We start from the raw sequence: 27,245 nt of genomic DNA on the forward strand, positions 1-27,245 counted from the left end.
GGGGTTCAAATCTGGCCTCAGACACTTATAAGCTGTGTGACTCTGGGCAGGTCACTTAACTCTGTTGGCCTCAGTTTTCTCATCTGCCAATTGAGCTGGAGAAGAAAACAGCAAACTACTCTAGTATCTTTGCCGAGAAAACCCCAAAATGGTGTCACGGAGACTCAGGCACAACTAAACAACAACTCTATACCCAAAGGGCAAGTTTCCTAACCCTGCCTACTCTACCAATAATAGTTAGGTGAACATCCTGAATATTGTTATAATTCTTGTGAATTAATTCAGAGCTATAGTCAGTTTTAAAAATTCAATTTTATTCTATTTTGAATTATAGTCACTTACGAGCCCTCTTTAAGTCAGACATAAAAATTATTCCCCTTTCAAATTATTACCAATGGGGAAAAAAAAGAAACTGTCAGTAGCACAGATCACAAGATACCCATCCATTCTAATCCCATGCAATTCTCATCCATCTTCTTCCATAGATCCTTCATTTGGAATGCACCCAGTCTGATGCAGGCTATCTATCCTCTTGGTGCAGGCTTAACATTTACTGATCCTTGCTCTCAGATATGAGTGGCCATCTACTTTTCTATCATGCAAGGTGGAATTAATGGATTCAAACCAAATGGTAGTTACTAGTGTTCTGCTGAATAGTGGTCTTTCTGACAGAAAGTTTTCTAAAGAGAAATGAACTACAGAATCAAAGAGATGGAAAGGACCTCAGAAACCAACTAGGCCAACTGTACTTGTTTAAGAATTCCCTCTAAAACATCCTGAATGAGTCACCATCCTGCCCCTGTTGGAAGGTCTCCAGTAAGAGGAGGCCATCACCTCCTCCTAAGGCAGACCATTACACTTTCTGGACAGTTCTATTAGGAAATTTTTCCTTAAATTGAACCTAAATATGCATCCCAACAAATTCTGCTTTCTAAGGCCAGGAATAAATCTAATCACTCATCCAGAGGATATGCATTCAAATACTTTGAGACTGTTATCATGCCTCCTCTTCCCTCCCGTCAATTCCTGTCTTCTTTTCAGGCTAAATGTCTACTTCTTACAACTTACCCTCACAGTCCTTTCCTCACAGAGATCACATTCTTCTGTGTGTATTCTAATTCATCTGTGCCTTTCCCTCTTTGAATAATACGTCTCACTGTGTGTAAATGTGGCACTGAAAGGATCAGATGATGAAAACAAACAAACAAAACCTCCCCTTAACTCTCAAAGGAAAAAAACGCATACATGAATGAATGCATACATATCGGAGACAATATTTTTGGTTAATATTGGACAATATCTTTTCTGCTACTTCTTGTATACAAATCATAGGCAATTCGCTGTAGCCTCTCTACACTTACCAGGTATCTTTCCATTGCATCTTGTATCAATAAGAATTTTGATTCTTCTCAGAAGATGATGTTCCATGATTTTCAGTCATAAAACATCACCAGATTACTATGTTAAAAAGATGGATTTTTGTGTTGGGAAACTGTTTAGGATAATCAAAAGTGAAGCATGTTCCCCAAATGCAATACAGTTTATTCTTCCTCCTATTCAATCCTGAGCTAAGCTCGCTCTTCATCGCCAGTGCCTGTCAAAGTTATACAGTACTGATGAACTAACTCAATGCTATTTTCCCTTGTGCCTATCTGAATACTGACATCATTAAGTATCAATGTATATATAATTCGGTTTGGAGGATCTTGTCAGTTCGTCATGTAATTTTATAGCACTGCAACAAATATGGTATCTTTGTGGTGTTCTTTTTTGCTTAAGAGCACTGAAGGTGAGTTGATTCATTATAACTGAAACAATGTTTCTTCTTTCTTTTGGATGTACTAGGAAACTAACTCCACACATTCCTTTATTTACTTTTTTCCAAGGTGAACATGTGGGACATCATTCCATTTCCACAACTTCCTTCTGTCTTTTGGTTTCACATTATACTGAATACAGTTTATTAAACATTTATCAAGTACTTGCTATGTACAAGGCAATGTGCTTGATGCTAGTAATTGAAATCAAGGCGCTTACATTCTACCAAGGGGACAAAGCACATACACATACGCGTCAAAACACAGTGTTTGGAGAAGATAGCACTGACAACGAAGGAAATGAGAAAAGGCTTTGAGTACAAGGTGTATCTTAAGCTGTACCTGGAGGCATGAAGATACAGACTCTGAAAGGAAGAAGTAAAAAAGGAGGCCATTTGAAGGATGGGGAACAGCATCAGAGAATTTAGAGGTAGGAGTAATCTCAGCAATTATTTAGTTAAACATACATGAAAGGAATCCTCGGGGTAACAAACTTGACAAGTGGTCAGAGAGTCTCTGACTGAAGACCCCAATTAAGGGGAACTCCCTAAAGTAGCCCATTCCACTTCTGGACATCTCTAATTGTTAGAAAAGCTTTACCAACATCTGTAACAACAATGTTGCTAGCAGCTGCTGCGGCTATGTGAGACCAACAACACAAGCATACAGAAAGCCTGCCAACACAAGTTCTTTGATCTGCTTTTCTAAGGAAAACAACTTTAAGGGTTTAACATCTTGGTTTACTCAAACACACATACATCATTCACTTAGTTCAGGGGGAAAAGATCAGCCTCCTGAACTTCAGGGCATATACAAACAGAAATTACAAGCATCAATAGACAGACCTTGTCTGATTAAATCATAATTCATAGTTACCAGAGAAGCACCAACATCTAGATATCAAAGCTGGGGGGCGGCGTTTCAATGGCTTGCCCAGAGTCTTGTCACCCTTTCAATGAGTGTACCCCCAAAAGTGAAATGCTAACGTTCTGGTACATATACCCTGTTCAGGACCCTGAGGGCACGAGGCTTGCCATTTAGCCCGTGAGAAATCAGAGGGTGGGAAAGCTCCAACCACCAGCACCACATCATATACAATCCAATGACTCTCAATTGTCTTAGTGCTGAGAAACATTCCAAGACAAAAAAGATCCCACTTTACCTGCCCCGTTCAAACAAAGGCCAGACTTATTAAAGGCACTTGAGAGAAGAACAGCAAAAAATCCTGCCCTGATTACCATTACAATATCAAGCTTAGATCTGTCTCTATAATCTCCACCTATAAGATATGTTTTGAGTTCTGACAACTATAATTGTTGGATTTTTCTGATCTATTAGTAACTATGAAAAAAGGAAATAATGTTTCTTGATGAAGCCATGCTAGTTTTGGGTTTGGGTTATTTTTTGTAATATTGCTTTCCTTTCTAAATGCTCATTAATCATCTCTTGAAAGAGATGATTCTAAATTTTTTCCAGAAGTCTATGTCAAGATCAGTGCTCTATACCTTGAAGACCTATACCTCTTCTCTTCCCTTCTTGAAAACTGAGACAAAATTTGTTCCTTTTGCAGCACTGTGTTAAGCACTTATGTTCATCCTCTGGCGTCTGCCTTTGCTTCCATCTTCTGCACATATTTTGCAGTCAGTCAATAAGTATTTATTAAGCACCTACTGTACACCAGGCACTCTGCTAAACTCTGTAGACACATAAAGAAGCAAAAGCAGTCCCTGTCTTCAAGAATCTCACAATTTAATTGGGGAGACCACAAGCAAATGCACATAGAGGAAAAGTAGGAAATCACTGAGACACTAGACATTAAGAACTAGAATTAAGAGGGGTTAGAAAAGGCTGGAATTGAGGGGTGGAGCCAAGATGGCGGCTGGAAAGCAGGGACCAGCCTGAGCTCCCTGCCGAGCCCCTCCAAAAACCTATAAAAAATGGCTCTGAACCAATTCTAGAACGGCAGAACCCACAGAACAACAAAGGGAAGCAGGGCTCCAGCCCAGGACAGCCTGGATGGTCTCTGGGTGAGGTCTATCCCGCACGGAGCTGGGAGCTGGGAGCTGGGAACGGAGTGGAGCAGAGCCCAGCCTGAGCGGCGTGGACCAACAAGACCAGCAACCGGGCAGAGCATGCCCTAGTGCCCTGATTCAGTGAGCTGCGGCAGTTACGAGACTTCTCAACCCACAAACACCAAAGACTGCTGAGAAGGTTAGTGGGAAAAGCTGTGGGAGTGGAAGGAGTTCACAGTTCGGCTTCCAGCCCCGGGGGCAGCGGAGGTGGGGCAGCTACGGCTGCTGCTGCTTCCGGCTCCAGGCCCACCTGGTGGGAGGAATTAAGTGGAGGATCAGAGCAGGACTGCACAGCCTGCCGAAGATCTGAGCCCAGTTCGGGTTGGGGGTTCTTGGGGAAGGAGCAGTGCTGGTCTGGCAGAGCTGGCACCTCCCCCCCAAACGTGGAATATAGAACTCTGTAGTCTACAAGCAGTCATACCCCACTGAAAAACTCAAAGGTCAAGTTAGTTGGCTGGGATTATGGCCAGGCAGCGAAAACGCACCCAGATTCAGTCTCAGACTCTGCATTCTTTCTTTGCTGACAAAGAAGACCAAAACATACAGCCTAAAGAAGTCAACAAAGTGCAAGAGCCTACACCAAAAACCTCCAAGAAAAACAGGAACTGGTCCCAGGCCATGGAAGAGCTCAAAAAGGATTTGGAAAAGCAAGTTAGAGAAGTAGAGGAAAATTGGGAAGAGAAATGAGAAGGATGCGAGAAAACCATGAAAAACAACTCAATGACTTGCTAAAGGAGACCCAAAAAAATACTGAAAAATACACTGAAGAAAACAACACCTTAAAAAACAGACTAACTCAAATGGCAAAAGAGCTCCAAAAAGCCAATGAGGAGAAGAATGCCTTGAAAGGCAGAATTAGCCAAATGGAAAAGGAGGTCCAAAAGACCACTGAAGAAAATACTACTTTAAAAATTAGATTGGAGCAAGTGGAAGCTAGTGACTTTATGAGAAATCAGGATATTATAAAACAGAACCAAAGGAATGAAAAAATGGAAGACAATGTGAAATATCTCCTTGGAAAAAGCACTGACCTGGAAAATAGATCCAGGAGAGATAATTTAAAAATAATTGGACTACCTGAAAGCCATGATCAAAAAAAGAACCTAGATATCATCTTTCAAGAAATTATGAAGGAGAACTGCCCTGATATTCTAGAGCCACGGGGCAAAATAGAAATTGAAAGAATCCATCGATCGCCTCCTCAAATAGATCCAAAAAAGAAATCTCCTAGGAATGTTGTCGCCAAATTCCAGAGCTCCCAGATCAAGGAGAAAATACTGCAAGCAGCCAGAAAGAAAAAATTTGAGTATTGTGGAAACCCAATCAGAATAACCCAGGATCTGGCAGCTTCTACATTAAGAGATCGAAGGGCTTGGAATGCGATATTCCGGAGGTCAATGGAGCTAGGATTAAAACCAAGAATCACCTACCCAGCAAAACTGAGTATCATGCTCCAAGGCAAAATATGGATTTTCAATAAAATAGAGGACTTTCAAGCTTTCTCAGTGAAAAGACCAGAGCTGAATAGAAAATTTGACTTTCAAACATAAGAATCAAGAGAAGCATGAAAAGGTAATCAAGAAACGGAAATTGCAAGGGACTTACTAAAGTTGAACTGTTTTGTTTACATTCCTACATGGAAAGATGATGTGTATGATTCATGAGACTTCAGTATTAGGGTAGCTGAAGGGAATACGCATATATATATATATATGTTTATGTATATATATAAGTGACTGTGTATGTATGTATATATCTATGTGTATATATATGTGTGACACAGGGTGAGTTGAAGATGAAGGGAAGATATCTAAAAGAAATAAAATGAAATTAAGGGATGAGAGAGCAACATACTGAGAGAGGGAGATAGGGAGAGATAGAATGGGGTGGATTATCTCACATAAAGGTGGCAAGAGGAAGCAGATCTGTGGAAGGAGGGGAGAGGGCAGGTGAGGGGAGAATGAGTGAACCTTGCTCTCATCAGATTTGGCCTGAGGAGGGAATACCATACATACTCAGTTGTGTATCTTACCCCACAGGAAAGAAGAGGGAGGAAGATAAAAAAAAAATAAAAGGGGGGGGGATGATGGAGGGGAGGGCAGATGGGTGTGGAGGTAATCAAAAACAAACACTTTGGAAAGGGGACAGGGTCAAGGGAGAAAATTCAATAAAGCGGGATGGGTTGGGAAGGAGCAAAATGTAGTTAGTCTTTCACAACATGAGTATTGTGGAAGGGTTATACATAATGATACATATGTGGCCTAGGTTGAATTGCTCGACTTCTTAGGGAGGATGGGTGGGAAGGGAAGAGGGGAGAGAATTTGGAACTCAAAGGTTTAAAATCAGATGTTCAAAAACAAAAAAAAAAAGTTTTTGCATGCAATTAAAAAATAAGATACACAGGCAATGGGGCGTAGAAATTTATCTTGCCCCACAAGAAAGGAAGGGAAAGGGGGATGAGAGGGGAGGGGGGTGATAGAGGGGAGGGCTGACTGGGGAACAGGGCAACCAGAATATACGCCATCTTGGAGTGGGGGGGAGGGTAGAAATGGGGAGAAAATTTGTAATTCAAACTATTGTGAAAATCAATGCTGAAAACTAAATATGTCAAATAAATAAATTTAAATTAAAACAAAAAAAAAAGAAAAAAAAAGAAAGAAAAGGCTGGAATTGGTACTTAAAGGAAGCCAGGAAGCAGGGATGAGGAGGGAGAGCATTCCAGGCATGAGAGAGAGCCAGAGGAAATGTCTGGAGCCAAGGGATGGAATGTCTATTAAAGTCTCAGCTTGTTGAGTCCTTTGTGTATCTACATCAGTCTCTTCACATGGCCTCCATTTTTCTTCCTTATTGGAAATCTCTGCAATTGCTTTTTCTTTGAGGGTTTCTCATCCCTCCTGGGTTAATTTTCTCTCCAGAATTTTAGTTAACAGCACTGTACCTGTCTTTGCTCTGAACCCTCTGAAATCTGCCCTACCCGAAAATCTTGGGTAGGCAAATGAGAAACGGCACCAAAGAGCAAGGATAAGAAAAGCAGCCAGATCGGACAACTGTTACAAGAGACTATCCATGCCAGAGGAAGGCATGCTGTAAGATGACACTAAGGTACCTGAAGGATGGACACATAACAAAGGCTTGGGAAAAAATCTTGGACCATGTTAGTAACAAAAAAGAGACTGAGAGAACATCAATAACTATCAGCCTATCTGCCTATTTTTAACATTTATAAAAGTTTTTGTGAAATTCATTCACATGCCTGTAGATGGTATTATCAGGAAATCGACTTTTCATGAGAAATATTCCACAGTGGACCATATCTTTACCGTCATGTAACTGATGAAAAGAGGCAAAGAATACAATGCATTAACATTTGCTGATTATGAAAAAGTATTAGATTTAAGAGAACAAAATCTTGCTTTACAGGCTCTCTTCCAACAAGGTATCTTTCATCTCAACATAAAAATCATTCAAAATACCATGAAAGATACAACAACAGAAGTAACCTTATTCCATAATACTGTGATCACAAATATCAGGAGAAGTGTAAAACAGGGAGATGTGTTTATTGCTTGATGGACCCCAGCAGGTACATGTTGGAGAGAGATTTCCTATGAATTGTGAGAGCTCCCAGATGCTCCTATTTGTAGATGACACTGTGCTGATTATATCAAACCTTATAACATTTCAGAACTTTCTGGAAGAGATCCATATCTAGTCAAAAGAATTCGACCTAACCACTGACATAAGAAAGACCAGGTGGATGAAAAATATTTGCATCTGTTATGAAATGCATTTAACAGAATGTACAACCTGTAAAGCTTGTCCATCAGTGTGTGGAACTGGAACAGCCAGTACAAATGGACAATGAATCTGGCTCAAAATCAAACAGGAGAACAGGATGGATAACCTTAGGAAATTGCAGAGCTCGTTTATTAACTCCAAACCCTTCCCAGAAACAATGGCCCACTTTTAAAATATCAATATTCTACTTATATTATGAGATGGTTGTGAGATAGAGAATACAATCTTCAAAGAACTGAAAATAAGTATTGGACAGAGGTTGGTGGGAGGTTCGTGGTAAGTGTGAGCAGGATGCAAAACATAACAAATGAGGAAATCTGAAAAGCCAAAGTAGAAGACATCATTGGGGAAATGCATGAGAGGGAGAGATGATACAATGGTCATGGGGCAAGGGTGAGGGGTGACAGGCACATAGCAAGGGAGCTTTACTTCTATCATCATAATGTCAGAAATAAGCTAGAAAGGCTTCAAGCACTGTGGGTGGAGATCTATGGAGAACACGTGGGAGGACATGGCCAAGAATCCATGGGACAGGCAAGTACAGATGAGTTATGATCTGCCAATTAAGGCCACACTTAAATAGATGAGATCAAATACATTTGAACACTTGAGTATATTGGACTACACTGTTTTCCTCCCCTCTACCACAGTTTTATAAGGGAGTAGTCACTTCCTCTCTCTATTCCCATCATTTCCAGCCCAGAAACCAGTTCAACCAATCCATCAACCAGCATGTTTTAAGCACCCATCATTCTAGGAACCATTAGGCACCATTTCTCCTCCCTATTACTGAGAACAAAATACAGCCTATTTCTTCTTGTTGGTTCCTCTACCTTTTTTTTTAAAATTTAATTTATTTATTTAACATATTTAGTTTTCAGCACTGGTTTTCACAAGAGTTTGAATTACAAATTTTCTCCCCATTTCTACCCTCCCCCCCACTCCAAGATGATGTATATTCTGGTTGCCCTGTTCCCCAGTCAGCCCTCCCTTCTGTCAACCCACTCCCGTCCCATCCCCTTTTCCCTTCCCCTCTTGTAGGGCAAGCTAAATTTCTACTTCCCATTGCCTGTGTATCTTATTTTCTAGTTGCATGCAAAAAACTTTTTTTTTTGAACATCTGTTTTTAAAAACTTTGAGTTCCAAATTCTCCCCCCTCCTCCCTTCCCACCCACCCTCCCCAAGAAGTCAAGCAATTCAACATAGGCCACATGTGTATCATTATGTATAACCCTTCCACAATACTCATGTTGTGAAAGATTAACTATATTTTGCTCCTTCCCAACCCATCCCCCTTTATTGAATTTTCTCCCTTGACCCTGTCCCCTTTCCAAAGTGTTTGTTTTTGATTACCTCCACCCCCATCTGCCCTCCCCTCCATCATCCCCCCCTTTTTTATCTTCTTCCCTCTTCTTTCCTGTGGGGTAAGATACCCAATTGGGTATGTATGGTATTCTCTCCTCAGGCCCAATCTGATGAGAGCAAGATTCACTGATTCCTCCGTCACCTGCCCTCTCCCCTCCTCCCACGGAACTGCTTCCTCTTGCCACCTTTATGCGAGATAATCCACCCCATTCTGTCTCTCCCTATCTCCCTCTCTCAGTATGTTCCTCTCTCATCCTTTAATTTGATTTGATTTCTTTTAGATATCTTCCCTTCATCTTCAACTCACCCTGTGTCCGCTCTCTCTCTCTCTGTGTGTATATATATATATATATATATATATACACATAGATATATACATACATACACATTCACTTATATATATGTACATAAACATATATACATATATGCATATTCCCTTCAGCTACCCTAATACTGAGGTCTCATGAATCATACACATCGTCTTTCCATGTAGGAATGTAAACAAAACAGTTCAACTTTAGTAAGTCCCTTGCAATTTCTTTTTCTTGTTCTTTTTCTTGATTACCTCTTTTCATGCTTCTCTTGATTCTTGTGTTTGAAAGTCAAATTTTCTATTCAGCTCTGGTCTTTTCACTGAGAAAGCTTGAAAGTCCTCTATTTTATTAAAAATCCATATTTTGCCTTGGAGCATGATACTCAGTTTTGCTGGGTAGGCGATTCTTGGTTTTAATCCTAGCTCCATTGACCTCCGGAATATCGTATTCCAAGCCCTTCGATCTCTTGATGTAGAAGCTGCCAGATCTTGGGTTATTCTGATTGGGTTTCCACAATACTCAAATTGTTTCTTTCTGGCTGTTTGTAGTATTTTCTACTTGATCTGGGAGCTCTGCAATTTGGCGACAGTATTCCTAGGAGATTTCTTTTTGGGATCTATTTGAGGAGGCGATTGATGGATTCTTTCCATTTCTATTTCGCCCTGTGGCTCTAGAACATCAGGGCAGTTCTCCTTGATAATTTCTTGAAAGATAATATCTAGGCTCTTTTTTTGATCATGGCTTTCAGGTAGTCCAATTATTTTTAAATTATCTCTCCTGGATCTATTTTCCAGGTCAGTGGTTTTTCCAGTGAGATATTTCACATTGTCTTCCATTTTTTCATTCCTTTGGTTCTGTTTTAGAATATCTTGATTTCTCATAAAGTCACCAGTTTCCACTTGTTCCAATCTAATTTTTAAAGTAGTATTTTCTTCAGTGGTCTTTTGGACCTCCTTTTCCATTTGGCTAATTCTGCCTTTCAAGGCATTCTTCTCCTCATTGGCTTTTTGGAGCTCTTTTGCCATTTGAGTTAGTCTGTTTTTTAAGGTGTTGTTTTCTTCAGTGTATTTTTCAGTATTTTTTTGGGTCTCCTTTAGCAAGTCATTGAGTTGTTTTTCATGGTTTTCTCGCATCCTTCTCATTTCTCTTCCCAATTTTCCTCTACTTCTCTAACTTGCTTTTCCAAATCCTTTTTGAGCTCTTCCATGGCCTGGGACCAGTTCCTGTTTTTCTTGGAGGTTTTTGGTGTAGGCTCTTGCACTTTGTTGACTTCTTTAGGCTGTATGTTTTGGTCTTCTTTGTCACCAAAGAAAGAATCCAAAGGCTGAGACTGAATCTGGGTGTGTTTTTGCTGTCTGGCCATATTCCCAACCAACTAACTTGACCCTTGAGTTTTTCAGCGGGGTGTGACTGCTTGTAGACTACAGAGTTCTATGTTCCACGTTTGGGGGGGATGTGCCAGCTCTGCCACACCAGCACTGCTCCTTCCCCAAGAACCCCCAACCCAGACTGGGCTTAGATCTTCAGCAGGCTGTGCACTCCTGCTGTGATCCACCACTTAATTAATCCCACCAGGTGGGCCTGGGGCGGGAAGCAACAACAGCTGTCCTGGGCTGGAGCCCTGCTTCCCTCTGCTGTTTTGTGGGTTCTGCCGTTCTAGAATTGGTTCAGAGGCATTTTTTATAGGTTTTTGGAGGGACTCAGCAGGGAGGTCACGCTAGTCCCTGCTTTCCAGCTGCCATCTTGGCTCCGCCCCCGTTCCTCTACCTTCTGAAGGTTGAAATGTTCATTAAGACAAGTGGAAAAGTACTTGACAGTTCTGCTTACAGGAGAGTCATTCAGCAGCATGTTGGACAATTCTAGTTTGCTATTACTACTAAAGCACACCTCTGTGTTAGGCTTGTGATCTGTTACCTCTTTCTGACTAGGCAGGTCTGGACAAATTTCTATTTCATCCTATATCCATCTTCCCCCAATATTCTCCACTATGCTCCACCTCCTGTGGTTCCTGGATTTACCTAAATCTAATACTTTTTCATAATCAGCAAAGAAAGTAAACTTCCTTAATAGACAATGCAACCCATCTTTTTTTGTTTGTTTTTTTGGAGGGGGGAAGGCAGGGCAATTGGAGTTAAGCGACTTGTGAAAGGTCACACAGCTAGTACATGTGTCAAGTGTCTGAGGCCGGAATTGAACTCAGGTCCTCCTGACTCCAGGGCCGGTGCTCTACTCACTGCGCCACCTAGCTGCCCCAGCCCATCTTCTTTTACCTTTCCTGTTTCATATACCCATATGCATGTTGAGTTCAGAGGACTGCTGCAGTGTGGTTGGAACACAGAATATTTGACTGATAGGAAATAGCCTAGAAAGAGAGATGGGAGCTAGATTGTGGAAGCTTTCAATGTTAGACTGAAAAGTTGTCTATCCTCAAGGCAAGAGAGAGTCATTTAAGATTTTAGAGGGGGCGGATAGCATGGTCAAGTATGCATTTTAGGAATATCTGGCAACTCTGTAGATGACAGACTGGAGAGGGATGGAAACTAAAAACAAGGAGGCCAATTAGGAGGCTATTGTAATAGCTCAAGTAACAGGGATGAAGGCATAAAGTCCAGCAGTGACCTTTTGAGTGAAGAGAAGGGGATGGATGCAAGTGAGATGTGGTGGTGGTAGAAGAGACCTGGCAATCAATTGGATATGGGAGTAAAGGGGAAAGGGAGAGTCCATGATGATTCTGAAGTTATCTGGCTGACTGGAAGGATAATGGCACCCCCAAAAGAAAAAAATGGGAGTCTGGAGGAAGGACAGATTTAGGGTTGAAGACAATGAATTCAATTTTGGATATGTTGAGTTTGAAATACTGATGTGACATAAAGGTGGAGCTGTCCATCATGCAGTTGGAAATGAAGGATTATAATGCAGGAGAGAGATTAGGGTTCAATATACAGATTTAAGAGCCATCTGTGTAAAGATAATAATTGAGTCCTTTGGAAACTGATGAAATCAGCAAGAGATATGGTATAGAGAGAGAAGAGGAGATGGCCCAGCATAGGAAAAGATGATGAATCAGCAACAGAGAATGACTGAAAACACCAGTATTGCTATCTATGGTTATAATTGTTTAATTAACAGATTCTAACTTGGTCACAGTCCTTAGAATATTAAAACGTGTCTTAAGTACATTCAATCTTCATATGACATTTGAAAAGACAAACTGTGAGTAACAGACAGAGAGCAGGCCTCTAAGTCAGGAAGACATGCGCTCAAGACTCGCCTGTGACATGCTGGCTGTGTGATTCTGGGCAATTCACTTAACCCAGGAAACGCCTTAAGAATGTAAATTGTCAATCAGTTGCTAATCTAAATGGGTGTAGAGTTTCCTCACCAAGAATCCTCTGGACCAATGACATTATAGGTCTAAACCAAAAAAAAAAAAAGTTTAAAAACATGTCTGTCTTAGCAAATAGTTGTTCATATGATAGTAATTCTAACAGAGAAGTCTCAATTTTGATGAGGAAGGGAAAAAGCAGTTATATAGTGTGTATATACAAGGCGCTATGTTAAGTGTTTTACAAATATCATCTCATTTGATTCTCATAACAATCTTTCGAGGCAGGTGCTGCCATTATCTCAATTTTATAGTTAAAGAAACTAAGGCAAACAGAAGTTAAGTGACTTGCCCAGGCTCATAGAGCTAGTAAGTGTCGCATTTGAACTCATCCACTGTGCTAATGACCTCAGAAGGTAAAAACTGAAATTGGGCTAAAATCTGACCACCTCATCCCCCTGATTTTGTTAGATGAAACTAGAAAGGATAATTAGCCAATTTATGACTCATAATTATTTACACTTCAATTCTAAAAGTTAAGTTTTTCTTTGGCTATGAGGTTGTGTCTTGATAACAGCAGCCATTAACAAATGATGTTTGCCAGAATCTCACAGGTCTTAAATCTTACAATGAAAAGCAAACACTTGTTTGGATCCTGGGGTACCAAAAACAAGCTTTCATATCTGTAGCATAAAGAGAAAGATTATTCATGCTTTAGTAAATTGTTATTCCCTGCTAGTGGGGACAATGGCCAACTTCAGTCCTTGGGTGCACTTATAATATTCAACACATTAAACAAGCACATTACACAATAAATGCACACAAATATAAGGATCCCTGCATAACAAGTTTACTGATCTCTACATTTAAATAGTATCTTAACATAGCATAAAGTATCTTATCTGGTTTTTAAACAAAAAAAATGAGAATGACAACTTACGTTCAATTAATTTTTGAATGATCTCATGTCTCTGTTCTTGTTTACGATTATATCGTAGAAAGATGCAAAGAGTTCGAGATGCTGCCTTTTGTACAGGTAAGACATTCTTTAAGAAACAAGGAAAGGAAGTAAACACAAGTCTAATATTAATCAGTATACAGAGAAAACCAGGCTATGCATCATCTCAACTTATCAGCTAGTCATCCCCCGCAGCTGATTCAAGCCTCAAATATGGCTAATGCATTTACTGTCTTGTCCTCCCTCCATAAGGCCTTCTGAAAATCAGAGATTCTTATCATACCCAGGGAATTAAGCCAAAAGCGAACTGGCAATATTTCACAGATTTATGGAACATTAGCTTACAAGTACTTCATTCATATACTCTAATCTCTCTACTTTTCAGATGAGGAAACTAAAATTTAGTCAGTTAAGTAAACTTGCCATGGCTACTAAGGTGGTAGAGTTGGAATGATTATCCAATTCTCCTAATTCCTGGTCTAGAGTTTTTCAAAAAACATGATTAAAGTAAAAAGTACAAATCTTTCCAAACCAAATTAAGATTTATATCTTTTGTTGGAGTTGTACAGAGCACTTTAAGTAGTTTCACATGATCGCAAATGCAAAATTACTAGCAGTAAAATTTTTTAAAAATCTGTTTTACTTGTTGGTAAGGTATTCAACAACGAAAGTTACTTTGGAAAAACTCTGTTACACTTACACAGTTTAAGTTGCCTAAAGAATTTAAAAGGGTACTGGTATCATAAGATGAAATACAAAACAACTATAAATTAGCATAACAAAATTATATGGTAAGTTTCACAAAGCAACTGTTTAAAATTCTTATTCTATTATTTGAAAGATATAATCATGACCCCTAATGCCAATTCCCCCACTTAAATAACCCAATAGTTCATTATAAAAGCTTCAGTCATCCAAAATAGGTACCCACTTCTCAAAAGGACTGAATTTTTATTTTCCTAAGGCAGTACCACCTGTCACTAAATACTTCCACCCACTTTTATTTTGCACAAGTCAGTTCCATTCTGTTCTATTCTGTTCCATATGTTGCTTTAAATTTATTGAGGGCAAGAGGAGGATATTCACCATGGTTTAGAAAAGCAAATTTAGAAAATGCATATTGATGAAAATGCTACTAGGTTTAACTAAAACACTTTACACTAGAATAAAAACAATAATCTTCATATCTATCTCTCTTTTATTTCACCTTGTGTAATAAAACAGAGTTAAAAGTTAAATAAAGTAACTACATGTACAAACTTAAACACCTTAAGTTCTACATACATTATCAAATGAAAAGGGGAGGCAGCCACCTTTATATACAATCCATCCTGGAGGAAGAGGAATAGAATAAAAGACCTTGCCAAATCCACTTTTTAATCTAAAATAAGGTTCTCTTTAGGAGATGCATTAGGACTTTTAGCATAAGTATTATTTTGTAGCTAGTTTTGTGTTTATGTCCAAAAAAAAGAAGAATGCTTATAAATAAACAGTTCAGGATCAAGAAGTAGAAAGGACACCTCAGAGGAGGAGACGTGAGTAAGAGGAGGAGATTTTCAAAAGCTACTGCAAAAGACATTGTTACTAAGATCACTAGTTTAGTAGCTACAGCTGACTCCTGAACAACTCCACCAGAGGAGAAGACCTAGGCTTCCTCAGAGGCCAGAGGAACTCTGCTCTTTCTTGGCAGCCAAACACATGACAGTAGGTTAAAAGTATGTTTCGAGTTTTTATTCTCTCCTCCAGCAAAAGTATGTGTCTAATTGAATGGGGGAGAAAACAGTGAAAAAGCACAGGGAAATTTAGGTAATAAAATAGGACCCACGACACCTGGGGCATGAGAAGGTTATTTCAATCTGAGCGCAAAGAGAGCTGAGCTGTGCATGAGTTTGTGCCAAAAACTTTGGAGGTCTCAAAACAAGAGCGAAAAAAAGGTAAAGAAAATGATGCAGGGCTCACATTTGTCATCATGATTGTGAACATTCTGTGTAAAAAACGATAATAAATCTGATCACTTGATATGACATGAGGCAGGCAGGCATATTTTTGCAATATCTTTTCATGAGTTCTCCATTTTAAGGAGCCTGCTGCTCGCTGTTCTGCTGCAGTCAAAGCTGGAATCAAGTCAGGTACAGCCAATAACTGAAAGAAAAGAGATCAGCAGATTTATGGTGATGTGTCAATTGCATTATTTAAAAAAGTCAGTCAGTGCACCACTTTATCAAGTAAACAAACCCAAACCATTAATTTTACACACTTCAAATTTTAGAAGGAAGCCTAGTTCCCAAAGAATAATCATTTGTCCAGAAGCGGATCATAGAGTAAATCACAACTTAAAGAACACGGATACCAAGTTATCCAATAAATTTTTCACTCTACTCTGCTTTGCTTTGTAAATCCATCCCAATAACATCAAAACTTAGTGACAATAAATTTTATTACTATGAGAGATCTCACTACAATAGTATCAGCAAGTATCACCTTCCAAACATAAAGTTGTCAGTCTCACTATTCCAGTCCTTAAAGAATTATTCAAAAAGATGGAAAGCTGGAATTATATGGACACAGATTCCAAGAATGACAACTGAGAATTCATATTCAACAAGTATTCATTAACACCCCAATAAAGAGGAAAATAAGAATATTCAGAAACTTATATTAATTAAAGACTAATTAATTACCTTGTTTTCTTGAACACTGCTTTCACCACCAGTAGTCAAAAGTTCTAAGGTTTCTGGAAGATGATCTACAAGTGCATCTAAGACCTTTTAAGAAACATACTGGAATTATAGCAATATTATCATAATGTTAATATTTTCCTAGTTAATTCAACCATATATTTTAATAGCCCACTGCTTACACAGAAACAATGTTGTTTACTAACCAAAATTCTTAGATTCTGTTTTTAACTTTGCTGCCTTCTTGTGAGGTGGCAGAGACATCACTTGACTTCCCTGCTTTGGCTAAGTGAACTATGAAAAGGGTAAGGAAAGTATAACTCTTCCTATGAGGCTACTGTGAAGATAAATTAAAATTAATGTCTGTCTTTCGACAGTATTTTTTTAATTTAAAGCCCATTCCTAATTGGACTAAACACTAGCAATTCCAAAATTTGGAAATCACCCCAGATTTGTCAGTCTTTCTCATTTTGGTAAAAGTCTCAATGTCAGATATTGATAAATTGAGCCATAAAACCTTTGTAGACTAGTAGTTATTCAGAAAAATGAAGTTTAATTAAAAACGGCCCAAAAATGAAATCACTGAAGGCATTTGTATCTTCCTCTCACTTTCCCTTCTCTACAAAGATCAAGGAGACTTCTGGGACTATTCACTGATTGTTGAGATTTGGGTTAGTAGCCTGAAAGTATACCACCCAGAGAAAAGAAGATTTTGGTTTAACATAAAAGAAGAAAAAACAAAAAATATAAATTACCTCCAGTGATTCATCTTGTAATAGTGCAATTAGTTCTTTATATATTAAATATACTCCAGAACTAAGAAGCTTAGACACCTGTTATCAATAAAGACAAATTTTAGACTGCAGGAAACACAAAGCTTACTGTCACACACAAAAATATATACCTATATACTATATATACATATATATTATATATATACACACCCATATACTATACTTTAAATGATATTTTAACAATTAACATAGAAATGTGTTCTTAGTCATAGAAGTAAGTTTTCTATAAAGGAAATTGGGAGATTAATTTTGCAGACATAACTGCAACATGATCCTCTTAAAGTTTAACTTATAATTCTGAGCATTGAGGAAATATTTTAATCCACTCATTAGATCAAATATATACTGTCACCATATATTGACAGTATATGGTAGGAAAACTGGAGGTGGAGGGAGTATGAACAACAGGCAGATAAAGCCAACTGACGCTAATAAGGCATTGGGAGTCTCACACTCGAGTCTCTAAGCCACTTTAGGGTCCCAGATTGCTCCAAGTGTGGCCTCATAGTTCCATGATACTTTCTCTGTAGTGTATCAAAATGACAATAACATTGAGTAAATTCTTCAGGGGTCTCTGGCATTAGCTATAGCAACAAGTGATCTGTCAGAAATGCCCTTCTACTCCCAAATAGCCTGTATTTCCTCTGAATCCTTCCTTAACTGCTCAAGATATATGTGATTTCCTCCTCATCTGAATGTATCATAGCGCTCTGTATCACTCTTAGGGCATTTATCGAGAAATAATCTCCATCCTTCTCTGAATTACGGTACATTAGACAACTCTGGTAATTTATCATACATACTGTTTTGCATTATTGACCCAATTAGAGCTGCTCCAAAAGATGCTAAGGCCTACAGCATCCCTAAAGTGGGAAAACTCTAAGCCCCACCTAAAGGATTTTGATCAGTGTGGAAGGGGATTGTTTAGATTTAACAAGTTCTCAACTCTTTTGGTAAATAGAACAGGCTTCCTTTATTGAAATCAGATTGGTCTTAAAGTCCACAATAGATAACTTTACTGATTTCCACTCCATTTAAGACCTATGCACATTCATTCATTCATTCATTTCTGATCACCTATTAGTACATACAACATAGCCATGGTATCTCTCCTCAACAATTTAATTCAAGGAACATTCATTAAGCACCTACTGTATATAAGGCACTGGTAGGTACTAGGCATACAAGGATAAAACCCAAAATCCCTGAAACCTAGGAACTTTCATTATACTCAGGAAAGAAAGATACAACATGTATACAAGTAATAATACAATATAACTAGAGGACGGAGAACAGTGATAATTGGAAAGGTATGAGAAAACTTCACAGAGGAGATGCTGTCTATGCGAAGTCTGGAAAGTAGACAAGGATTCTAAGGGGGACAGAAAACAAAGGTCTACATGGTATGGGTAATAGCCTGCCTGTACACAGAGGAAGGAGATGCAGTGCCTAGTTCAAGTTATACCTAGTTGTCTAGTTTGGTTAAAATATACATTATATTGCCCCTCATAATTTTAAAATATAAGAATGTTTTGGCCAATACAAATGAAAAGGGGAGGGGTTTAACAATTTCGGTATTCCTTATATAACAAGAGATTTCATGGAAGTCAACTCATAGGACAAAATTTGTAAACTGCTAATGCTATATATAGCCTTAGCTTACAGTAAGACTACAAAATAAAAAAATTAACATTAATGACAGTTTAAAGTAATATAAGATAACAATTTAAGTGTAATGATAAAAACGTAAAACAAATACCTACTCATTATTTTTAAGGAGATAAAGTACAAGAGTAAAAACCTTCATAACTACTATTTTCAACAGATTATATTCACCCCCATATAATCCAGTTCATTTAAATTAATTTAATTAAAAATGAAATGATGTGCATCTTAATTTTGTATCTGTTCTCAGTTTGGTTAGCCTAGAATTTATAATTTATGGATACATAATATTGCATGGAATGTGTTTAAATCACACATTTCTACTGATAGTAGCAAAAAGTGGAGCACAGGGCTACAGTGTGGTATAGTGGATGACTGGCTGGCCTTGAAGTCAGAAGGACTTGAGCTCATGTCCTGCCTCTAACACAAGCTGTCTGTGTGAGCCTCACCAAGTACCTGATCCTCAGTGCTAAGAATAGGAATTGCAGACACAGTGCCAGCCTTCCTCAGGAGAGGAAGCTTCCTCATTCAGGAGTTCCCTTTACCAATGAAATCACAAGTCCTCTCCCTATCCCTAATTTATTAACAAGAGGCTGCAAGTGAAGTGGATAGGCCACTGGCCTCAGAGGTGGGAAAACTTGGGTTCAAGTCCCACTTCCGATACATCCTGGTTGTATGATTTTCAGGAAGTTCAGTGCCCTCAGCAACTCGTTAATGCTGAATGCTGAATGAATTATGAACAATGAATGCTGAAGAGAAGGTAACGATCTGCCTTGGAAGAGGAGCTCCCTACAATGATGTAATTAAAGGCCTAGTAAAAAACAACCACAAAAAATAAAATGAAGAGGTATTGCGTGAGTATACTCAAAATAAACAGATAATAGGGAGCCACTTAGTCCAGTGTTTGGAAACTGAACATGAAAGAAGTACAGAAGGCAGCCTAGATACCCTAGGAGTGTGAGGCAGTGGATAGGTGGTCAGCCTTGGAGGAAGGAAAACCTGGCTTCAAATCCTGCCTCAGCTGCAGAAGCTGCTAGAAGACAGGGAAATCATTTTAACTCTGGACCTCTGGCAACTCTTGAACACCATGAGGTACAGGAGGATGCCTACCTGCATTTCTGGAGAGAACTTATAAAGGAGCTTGTGCCAATGAAATCACAGATAAGGACTTAAAGACAAGGCAGAAAATACAATTCTCATAAAACGAGGTATTAATAATCTGTGTACAATCTGCATCAAGATAAAGTTATAGGAAATCCTTAGACTTACTTCATAGAAGCAAATAGCAATAGTGTGTCTGACTGGCACTTCGGGATCATGACAAAGGCAGAAGAATGTCGAATAAAGTTCCATATGAAAATTCTTAGGATCCACAAAAACAATCATGGCCTGTTTGAAAACAGCGAAAAGAGGGGGGACATATCAAAACTTAATGCAAATTTAGTTATAATGGTTTTCAGTTTGCAATAATATCTACACAGCCATTACTTGTCTGGAATCACATTAAGGGAGCACCAACAGAGAATGTTTTTTCTGTATACTCAGAGAAAGTAAGGAGTAACATGTAAACCATGGTAATAAGTTTTTTAATAGTTTATGTACAGATTTTTTTGCAAAAGTCATTAAAATGTGTATTTCTTTTGGATGGAAAATGAGTCACTTACTGGAAAGTTGTACGCGCAGTTCTTCCGCACTGATGCATATCTCTTTTCTTGCTCTTGGTTTGGAGGTGGAGCCTGATTATCATTATGCCCATTTTCCTGTTGTAAACCCAATGTGCAAAGTTTCTTATAAAACTCCAAGAATCTCAAGTGCTGATCTGGAGTCAAAATTCCTGAAACAAAAACAGGAATACTGGTTCATTTTTTAATTAAAAAACAAACACGAAAAAGCAAGAAAATCAGAAGACAAAACAAATAAATTTATAATAAAATAATTAGTGGTTGTAAAAAGTTAACATAGAAAAAGTGACATGCTAAAAAACAGTGACTAAAGACATCTAAAAGATCATGCAAGTTTATTTTTATTTAAAGAGCATAAGCCCCTTAATGAGAGAAAATATGTCTATAATTGTTCTATCATATTGGATACTAAAGATAATTAATAAATTACCAATATCTGTAGTACTAATCCTATAATTTGAGAGAAGGATAGAGGGGACCAGGGGAGAGACAAGGAGAGACAGAGATTAAGCCTTATTCTGTCAAACACTACACTCAGCTCTGGATACGAATACAAGCAAGACAGTACCCGACCTTAAGGAGCTTAAATATTGCTATGATACTATATCAAAACATTCCAACGACTTAAACAAAAAATAAATGCATATCATCAAGATTTGTTTAAGGAGAGACTGAAGTGTATCAAAGCCAAATTCATTGAACAATAAAATCGCTTTTAAGAGTAGTCTCTCCTAATTCTTCCACCTTTTATTTCCACATTTGATGGATATAATGCTATCATCCAGTCTCCATGCTCTAAGAGAAGCAGTGGGGTTCAGCACAAAAAGCACAGTCTTGCAGTCCAGAAGCCTAGGTGCAAGTCTTCACTCTGCTACACACTTCAGAAACTGTGCATTCTAGTATCCTTGTTTTACAGATTAGGGTCAGCAAGGGGAATAATAACCTTTTAAAAACAGGGATACCAAAACCCATCCTTCCTACCTCACAGGATTGTTGGGAGAATCAAATGAGAAGACATATACAAATGCTTCAAACCATAAAGTGTTATGTAAATGTGAGCCATGATTCTTATTTTTGCTTTTCTCATTAGATGGAGTTCAAGACAGAAAACATCTTGGGACAAGTTCAGATCCTGCTATTATTCTAATAAGGTCAGGGGAGGCGTGGGGTCGTGGAGGGGGAGATTACAGACTAACAGCTCTATATGCAATGTCTAAACAGGAGAAGACATGAGAAAAAGGTAAAGCTTTATTCTACTTTAAAATTCGTGTGATTATGTCATCATACCATACAATCCGTGGCACAGTTTCCCTAAATGTAAAGATAAAGAAAGAAGAATCGTTTCATCTGCTTTGAAAGATTTTTCACAAAATGATTTTACTAAAGGAAGTATAGTTTGACTTCTGTCATCTGGAAAAAAAAACAAAATAAATGCTTTAAGTAGAATTACTTATTTTACACATGCTGAAAACACATCTAAGTACAAGGTCCATGTAGCAAACCACATTATTTTATCATCCTAGAAGTCAAAAGAATTTTCAAAATTTACGTACTCTCTCCTCTACCTCTAGGCACAATTAGACTTCAACCACTGCAAAATGCAATGACGTTCCATTTTAAAGACAATCCAAACAGGAGATTTTACAATGATTATAAACTATAATAATAAAAAATATCTATTTCTTGAAAAAAAATCTGAGGGGTAAGAGACATATAAGACATTTCCCTGCTCTTTATGACCTTATGACTTTTCGGGAAAGACAATGTATAAATTCATGAAAAAATAGAACTGAGTAAATGTCATGTTTTCGATGTAGCCTTACTGGATTTCTCCATTTGCTAACGAACTTTCTCTCCTTAGCTGTAAACAGTATTTTGTCTGTTCTTCTCTTATGTATCTTATCATGAATTATTTTGTATTCTAGTTATCTGCACACAACCTCCTATTAGACAACATGTTTTAACTGTGTCTTATCTAAACTATGCATTGTATCCAAGACTGAGAAGTACTTTCTCAGACATTCTTTGACACACATATCTCTGATCTGCTTTCTCTTTGATATGTCTTGCCTAGAGAAGATCTAGGTATTGCTAAGTATTACATGTATCCATTGATTCAATATGACTTCTGGATTTAAGCTCAAAACTTGAAGTCTTTAATGTAAGTTTAATATTAGTCTTCCTTTACATACAGTAAAAATTTTCATTTATCAAATCCAAATGACATCTTGATATCATTGAAGAAAATTTCTGTGAGTTAAAGGTAGCTGTTTAATATACTTATCAGTGGAGCTATATAATTTGATGCCATCCATGGACACTGATTATAAAGATGTTTTGATACATCTTTTTTTATTTCAAAGTTACATTCAGGAGTAATGAGGCTGGATTTCAGACTAGACAGAATCATATCTCCCTGTAAAACGACACATTTTATATCAGTTGGCTGCATGTTTTCAATCCAGAGTGTCCCAGAAGTCTTAGTCCAGTTTAAGCCCTATTTTTAAAAACTTCTGAGACACTCTGCAAAGAACAGTTTTCCACATGGTCATCACAAACTGCATTGCTCTTACTACACTTGGATCTATTGTATACATCTGCAGTACGACATAAAGGCTTGCAATAACAGAGGCAGTATAAATGCTATGACACTTTCAGGTGTTTTAGTAATCACCAAATCAATAAGGAATTCTCTGGGACTTTGCAGCACATTTTTTTTTGGATCTCAGACAATACAAGTTTTTGGTAAACATTCATAGATTTTTTGAGTAATATAAGCTGTGAATGCTTGATAAATAAAATACATAAACACATAATTGACATATTTGGAGGGGTCACTGATATTCTCATCTTTGGGTAATCGGTATGTAATGCCCTCTGTTAAGAGAGATGAGATCAGGCTTGCATGACAGAGGAAGCTGGTAAAGTGCTTTTCTAAGTAATATAAGCATTTGAGCTAAAAAGTATGGATCTTATCTAGACCAGCTGCTTTCTAGTTTTGCAAAGAAGAGTGTCAGTTACCTCCCTGATATAAGTGTTCTATCATTAATCATGCTAATAATAGACAAGCTTTCTGTTTTACCTTTTAGTGTTTTTGTTGTGTAGGACTTCTTTCGACCACATAAGCAACCAGAAATTTTCCACATCCTCCTCCTTTGGAGAGAGAGGAGGAGGAGCAATGGAGAATCTCCCTCTCTTCTAATTTCTTTGTTTTTCATGGCTCTATAGTAGTTTTGGATTGATGTTGAGCTGTTTGTTTCATTCTTTGTGTTGCTTTCAAAACTTTAACCTTTTTAGTTTTTCTTCTCAATTGTTAATTAAAGAATATGAGGAATTTCTGATTTACTTTTGTGGTCTGTATTCCATTCTACATTTCCTTTTCTTTTCCTTTAACAGGGTGGTATATTGTTTAAGTTTTCGGCTATGTGTATTAGCTAAATATCAACATAATTTTCCAGTGTCTAATGCCTTCCCTCAGGTCTTCAGAAGTTTTTTTTTTTCATTTTAAAAATTCAGAACTTAAAAATATGAAATAAAATTATGATTTCCATTAACAAAGTAAACCAGAAAAGAATGATTTCACATGAAACCATGACTCTCTATTATGTACAGTTTGCTTTCCTTTTAAGAACGTAATTCAGAATATAACTTCCAAAGCTTCCCTGTTTGCACTTCCTTCTACTATTACTTCAGTTCTCTTTTGTGAATTTTTTCAAAAGTGCTTCAATGATCCTCTTTTCTTCTTTTTGGCAAACCTATTGCTAATGCTCTTCTTTGACAGTGTTCCCAAGCTAATTTGCACTTAATTATATATATGATGTCTGTCCCTAGGAGTATTACTAGATAGCTCCAATTTTTCTCTTATGTTTCTTACCGTGACAATAGCACAATTGCATGCAGGTCTTAAAATGTTTTTATGCTCTGTCAAATATCAAGGGGGATGGTTACAGCATCTATAACCTATAATTCAATCTATAATTCTACAGCTGGACTACAGCATATATCAGATTTTTAAAATTAGTCTGTTTTGGTACAGGTGGTTTATTAGTTGGATTCATGCCATCAAACTGTTTCTGATTTTGTTCTGACACATGATAAGAGCCTTGAAATCTTCAGTCCAATTCATGTGTACTTGTGGTTTGCCCAATTTAGAGGTCACTCTCTGCAACAAAGCATTTCTAACAGGGAGGCAGATGTTTGTATTTCTAATTTGTTCTAATATATCTTGCCTTCTTGTAGTGTCAGAACTCAAAGTAGGGCCACATGCTCTGCTGTCCTCTATTTCAAGCTGATCATCAGAATGGTTTCAAATAGGATCAGCCTGTATCCCTATGGTACCTTAACTATTTTTTTAGATTCAGAGACCCAGCGACATCTGACTGGTTGGGGGGGATGGGGTGGGTGGTATGTGTGGGAGCCCAATTTCAGGGTTCCTGTTAGGCTTTGACCAAAACCTGAGCAGTCCTTGATATTCATCAGTCTGGCTGCTGTTTCCTTACTCTGCTGTTGCTCCCACCTTGTGATGTGGGTGACGGGCTGGGTTTTGAGGGGGTTACTGTTATTGTTGTTAACTGACACATTATATTGTTAACTCTTATGGATCACTGTATCACTTAGAGCTTTTTATGATGTGCTCATACATAGTCAGTTATTCTCTGCTTTTATATGTCATTCACAGAATCTCAGAGCTGAAAGAAACCTTACAAGCCAGCTAATTTGGCCTGCATCAGAATAACAATCCCCTCTGCAATACTACCCTAAATTTGTCTCCCTGAAATCTGTTGTTGGTCACCTTTATTATTTTTATTATCTGCTAGATTATAAACTACATGAAGACAGTGACCACGTGATATGTAACTTGTATAACTTCCTCAGTGCTGAACACAGTCCTTTGCATGCAGTAAGCACTTAATATTTACTGAATTAATGTTCATATTTTCTTACTTTCGGTACTGTCAAATATTTCCTCAATTTACTCAAGAATACACTTAAAACAAAGTTAAATATATGTTTCCCCAAATTTCCATACCTACTGCTCCTGCCACAATGTCTGAAATTCCTTTGACAAGGTCCAAAAAGCTATGATCTAAATACAGATGCTATTTAAGAGGGAAACTGCATTATAATATTAGTGATCAGTACAGATGTTAGGGACAATTAATTTTTCAAAATCAGGGGTCAATCACCTAATGGAACATTAGCAGAATGTGAGATAGATCAGGCATATTTTGATAATTGAGAATGATTAGAGTAGGGGGTCTTGGACAAACAGAATATCTAAGGGGATGGAAAGGAAGAAAGGACAAGTTAAAGGAACAAATAAATAATCATTTATAAAACAGTATGTGTAAAGCACTGTGCTAAGTATTTGGGATACAAATAGAAAAGACAGTCCCTGATCTCAAAGAGCTCACATTCAAATATAATTTCCAGTTGCAAGTCAGATGAAAAGGTCCCACGCAAAGCAGATGGTAATACAAATGATTTTATGTCACTTATATTGATAATAATATCCATTTCTGATACTGAATATTTAATAGTGCCAAAGACTTTGGTAGCAAGAATTTTATTTTCCAAATCTTCAGTAGCTTTGGCTGCTGAGGATTCAGGGGCTCTGGCACCCTCAGAAATAGCTGCCAGTCCTATTTTCATGGGACTTGCTTCTTGGGATGATGGCTGTGGGGCCTGACCTGGTAGCAGGACCTGGGGGCTGTGGGAGGGCTGCCATTTTAGGAGCTCTTGGATATACCTGCCTGACAGTGACAATGATTCAGCAGTTAGTATTCTTAGTGGCAAGGAAAGTACCCCCTTTTCCATGGTGATTGCTCCCTTCAGTGATGGCTCTGGAGCCTGGGCTGGAAGCAGAGAGAGTGATCTTTGGGAGACTGTCATTCCCAAGGTTCTTGGGTCAGGGTGCTGGATTACCTCCATCCTAATTTGGGGGAGGGGGCAACCAAGATAGTGGTCATGGCAGTGGTTAGACTTGCAGGGCAAATGCCACCTCCCGTCTCTCACTTGGGGTGACTTGCTGCTTCAGAGACACTGGCCTGCCTGCTCCCTAGGTGGCAGTTGGAAGAAGACTGATGGAGAAAAGATGAGGTATACTGAAGACGAGTCTCATGTTTTTCACAACTTTGTAAAAATAGTCAACTCTGGGGCTAGTCATTTCGGCATTTAATGTAAAGCAAAACACAAGAAACTTTAATCCTCATCTCCTCCATCAGGTTAAAAAAAGTTTAACAAAATGAAGCAGGAAAAATATAATCACAAAAACCAAGGTGTATTCATAGCTAAAGCTGGTAATTTGTTTTACACTGATTACTATTAGCCCGCCCTCCTGCTAATTACAGGCTATTAGGCAATAGTACGTTGTCAAGCATTAGTTACTAACAGATGCTGGAAAACCACCTGTTTAATAAATGGCTATTTTCTACATATCAAACGTGGATTCAAATGAAAGAAATGGTACTTTCCAGCGGAGAAATCCATTTCTTTAACTACTTTAAAATAAGCTGCTTTGATCTAGCTACTTTGACTGCTCTGACCATTGTTTTCTCTAAAGCAAGGTAACCTACTATTATGGTAATAATTAGGTACAAAGCAGAGAGAGAACTTTAAAAATAGAAGGGAAAAAGGCACCTTCCTGTGTAACTAAAATTTTTTCATAAGATTCTTAAGTTCTATGCATTATTCTATTGGCAGCTACATTTCCACTGTGTAACATTCAGTCTTACCCCAACCATCAACAGGAAAAACATATATAAAGGTAAACCAAGA

General features: G+C 38.1%; 1 protein-coding gene across 2 annotated transcripts in view; it reads right to left on the minus strand.

Annotated features, from left to right (window-relative positions):
- Positions 1-27,245, minus strand: part of PPP4R4 (protein phosphatase 4 regulatory subunit 4) — a 129,734-nt gene that overhangs the window by 31,288 nt on the left and 71,201 nt on the right. For both annotated transcript variants that reach the window (XM_036737104.1, XM_036737103.1), the window contains exons 9-15: positions 21,756-21,878; positions 20,451-20,620; positions 20,056-20,175; positions 17,083-17,160; positions 16,331-16,414; positions 15,609-15,791; positions 13,632-13,737 (exon numbers count right to left, since the gene is read on the minus strand). In XM_036737104.1, coding sequence (XP_036592999.1) covers positions 13,632-13,737; positions 15,609-15,791; positions 16,331-16,414; positions 17,083-17,160; positions 20,056-20,175; positions 20,451-20,620; positions 21,756-21,878 — 864 coding nt within the window. The remainder of the gene's footprint in view (positions 1-13,631; positions 13,738-15,608; positions 15,792-16,330; positions 16,415-17,082; positions 17,161-20,055; positions 20,176-20,450; positions 20,621-21,755; positions 21,879-27,245) is intronic.

Source organism: Trichosurus vulpecula, chromosome 8 (genome assembly GCF_011100635.1).
Source record: "Trichosurus vulpecula isolate mTriVul1 chromosome 8, mTriVul1.pri, whole genome shotgun sequence".
Lineage (NCBI taxonomy): Eukaryota > Metazoa > Chordata > Mammalia > Diprotodontia > Phalangeridae > Trichosurus > Trichosurus vulpecula.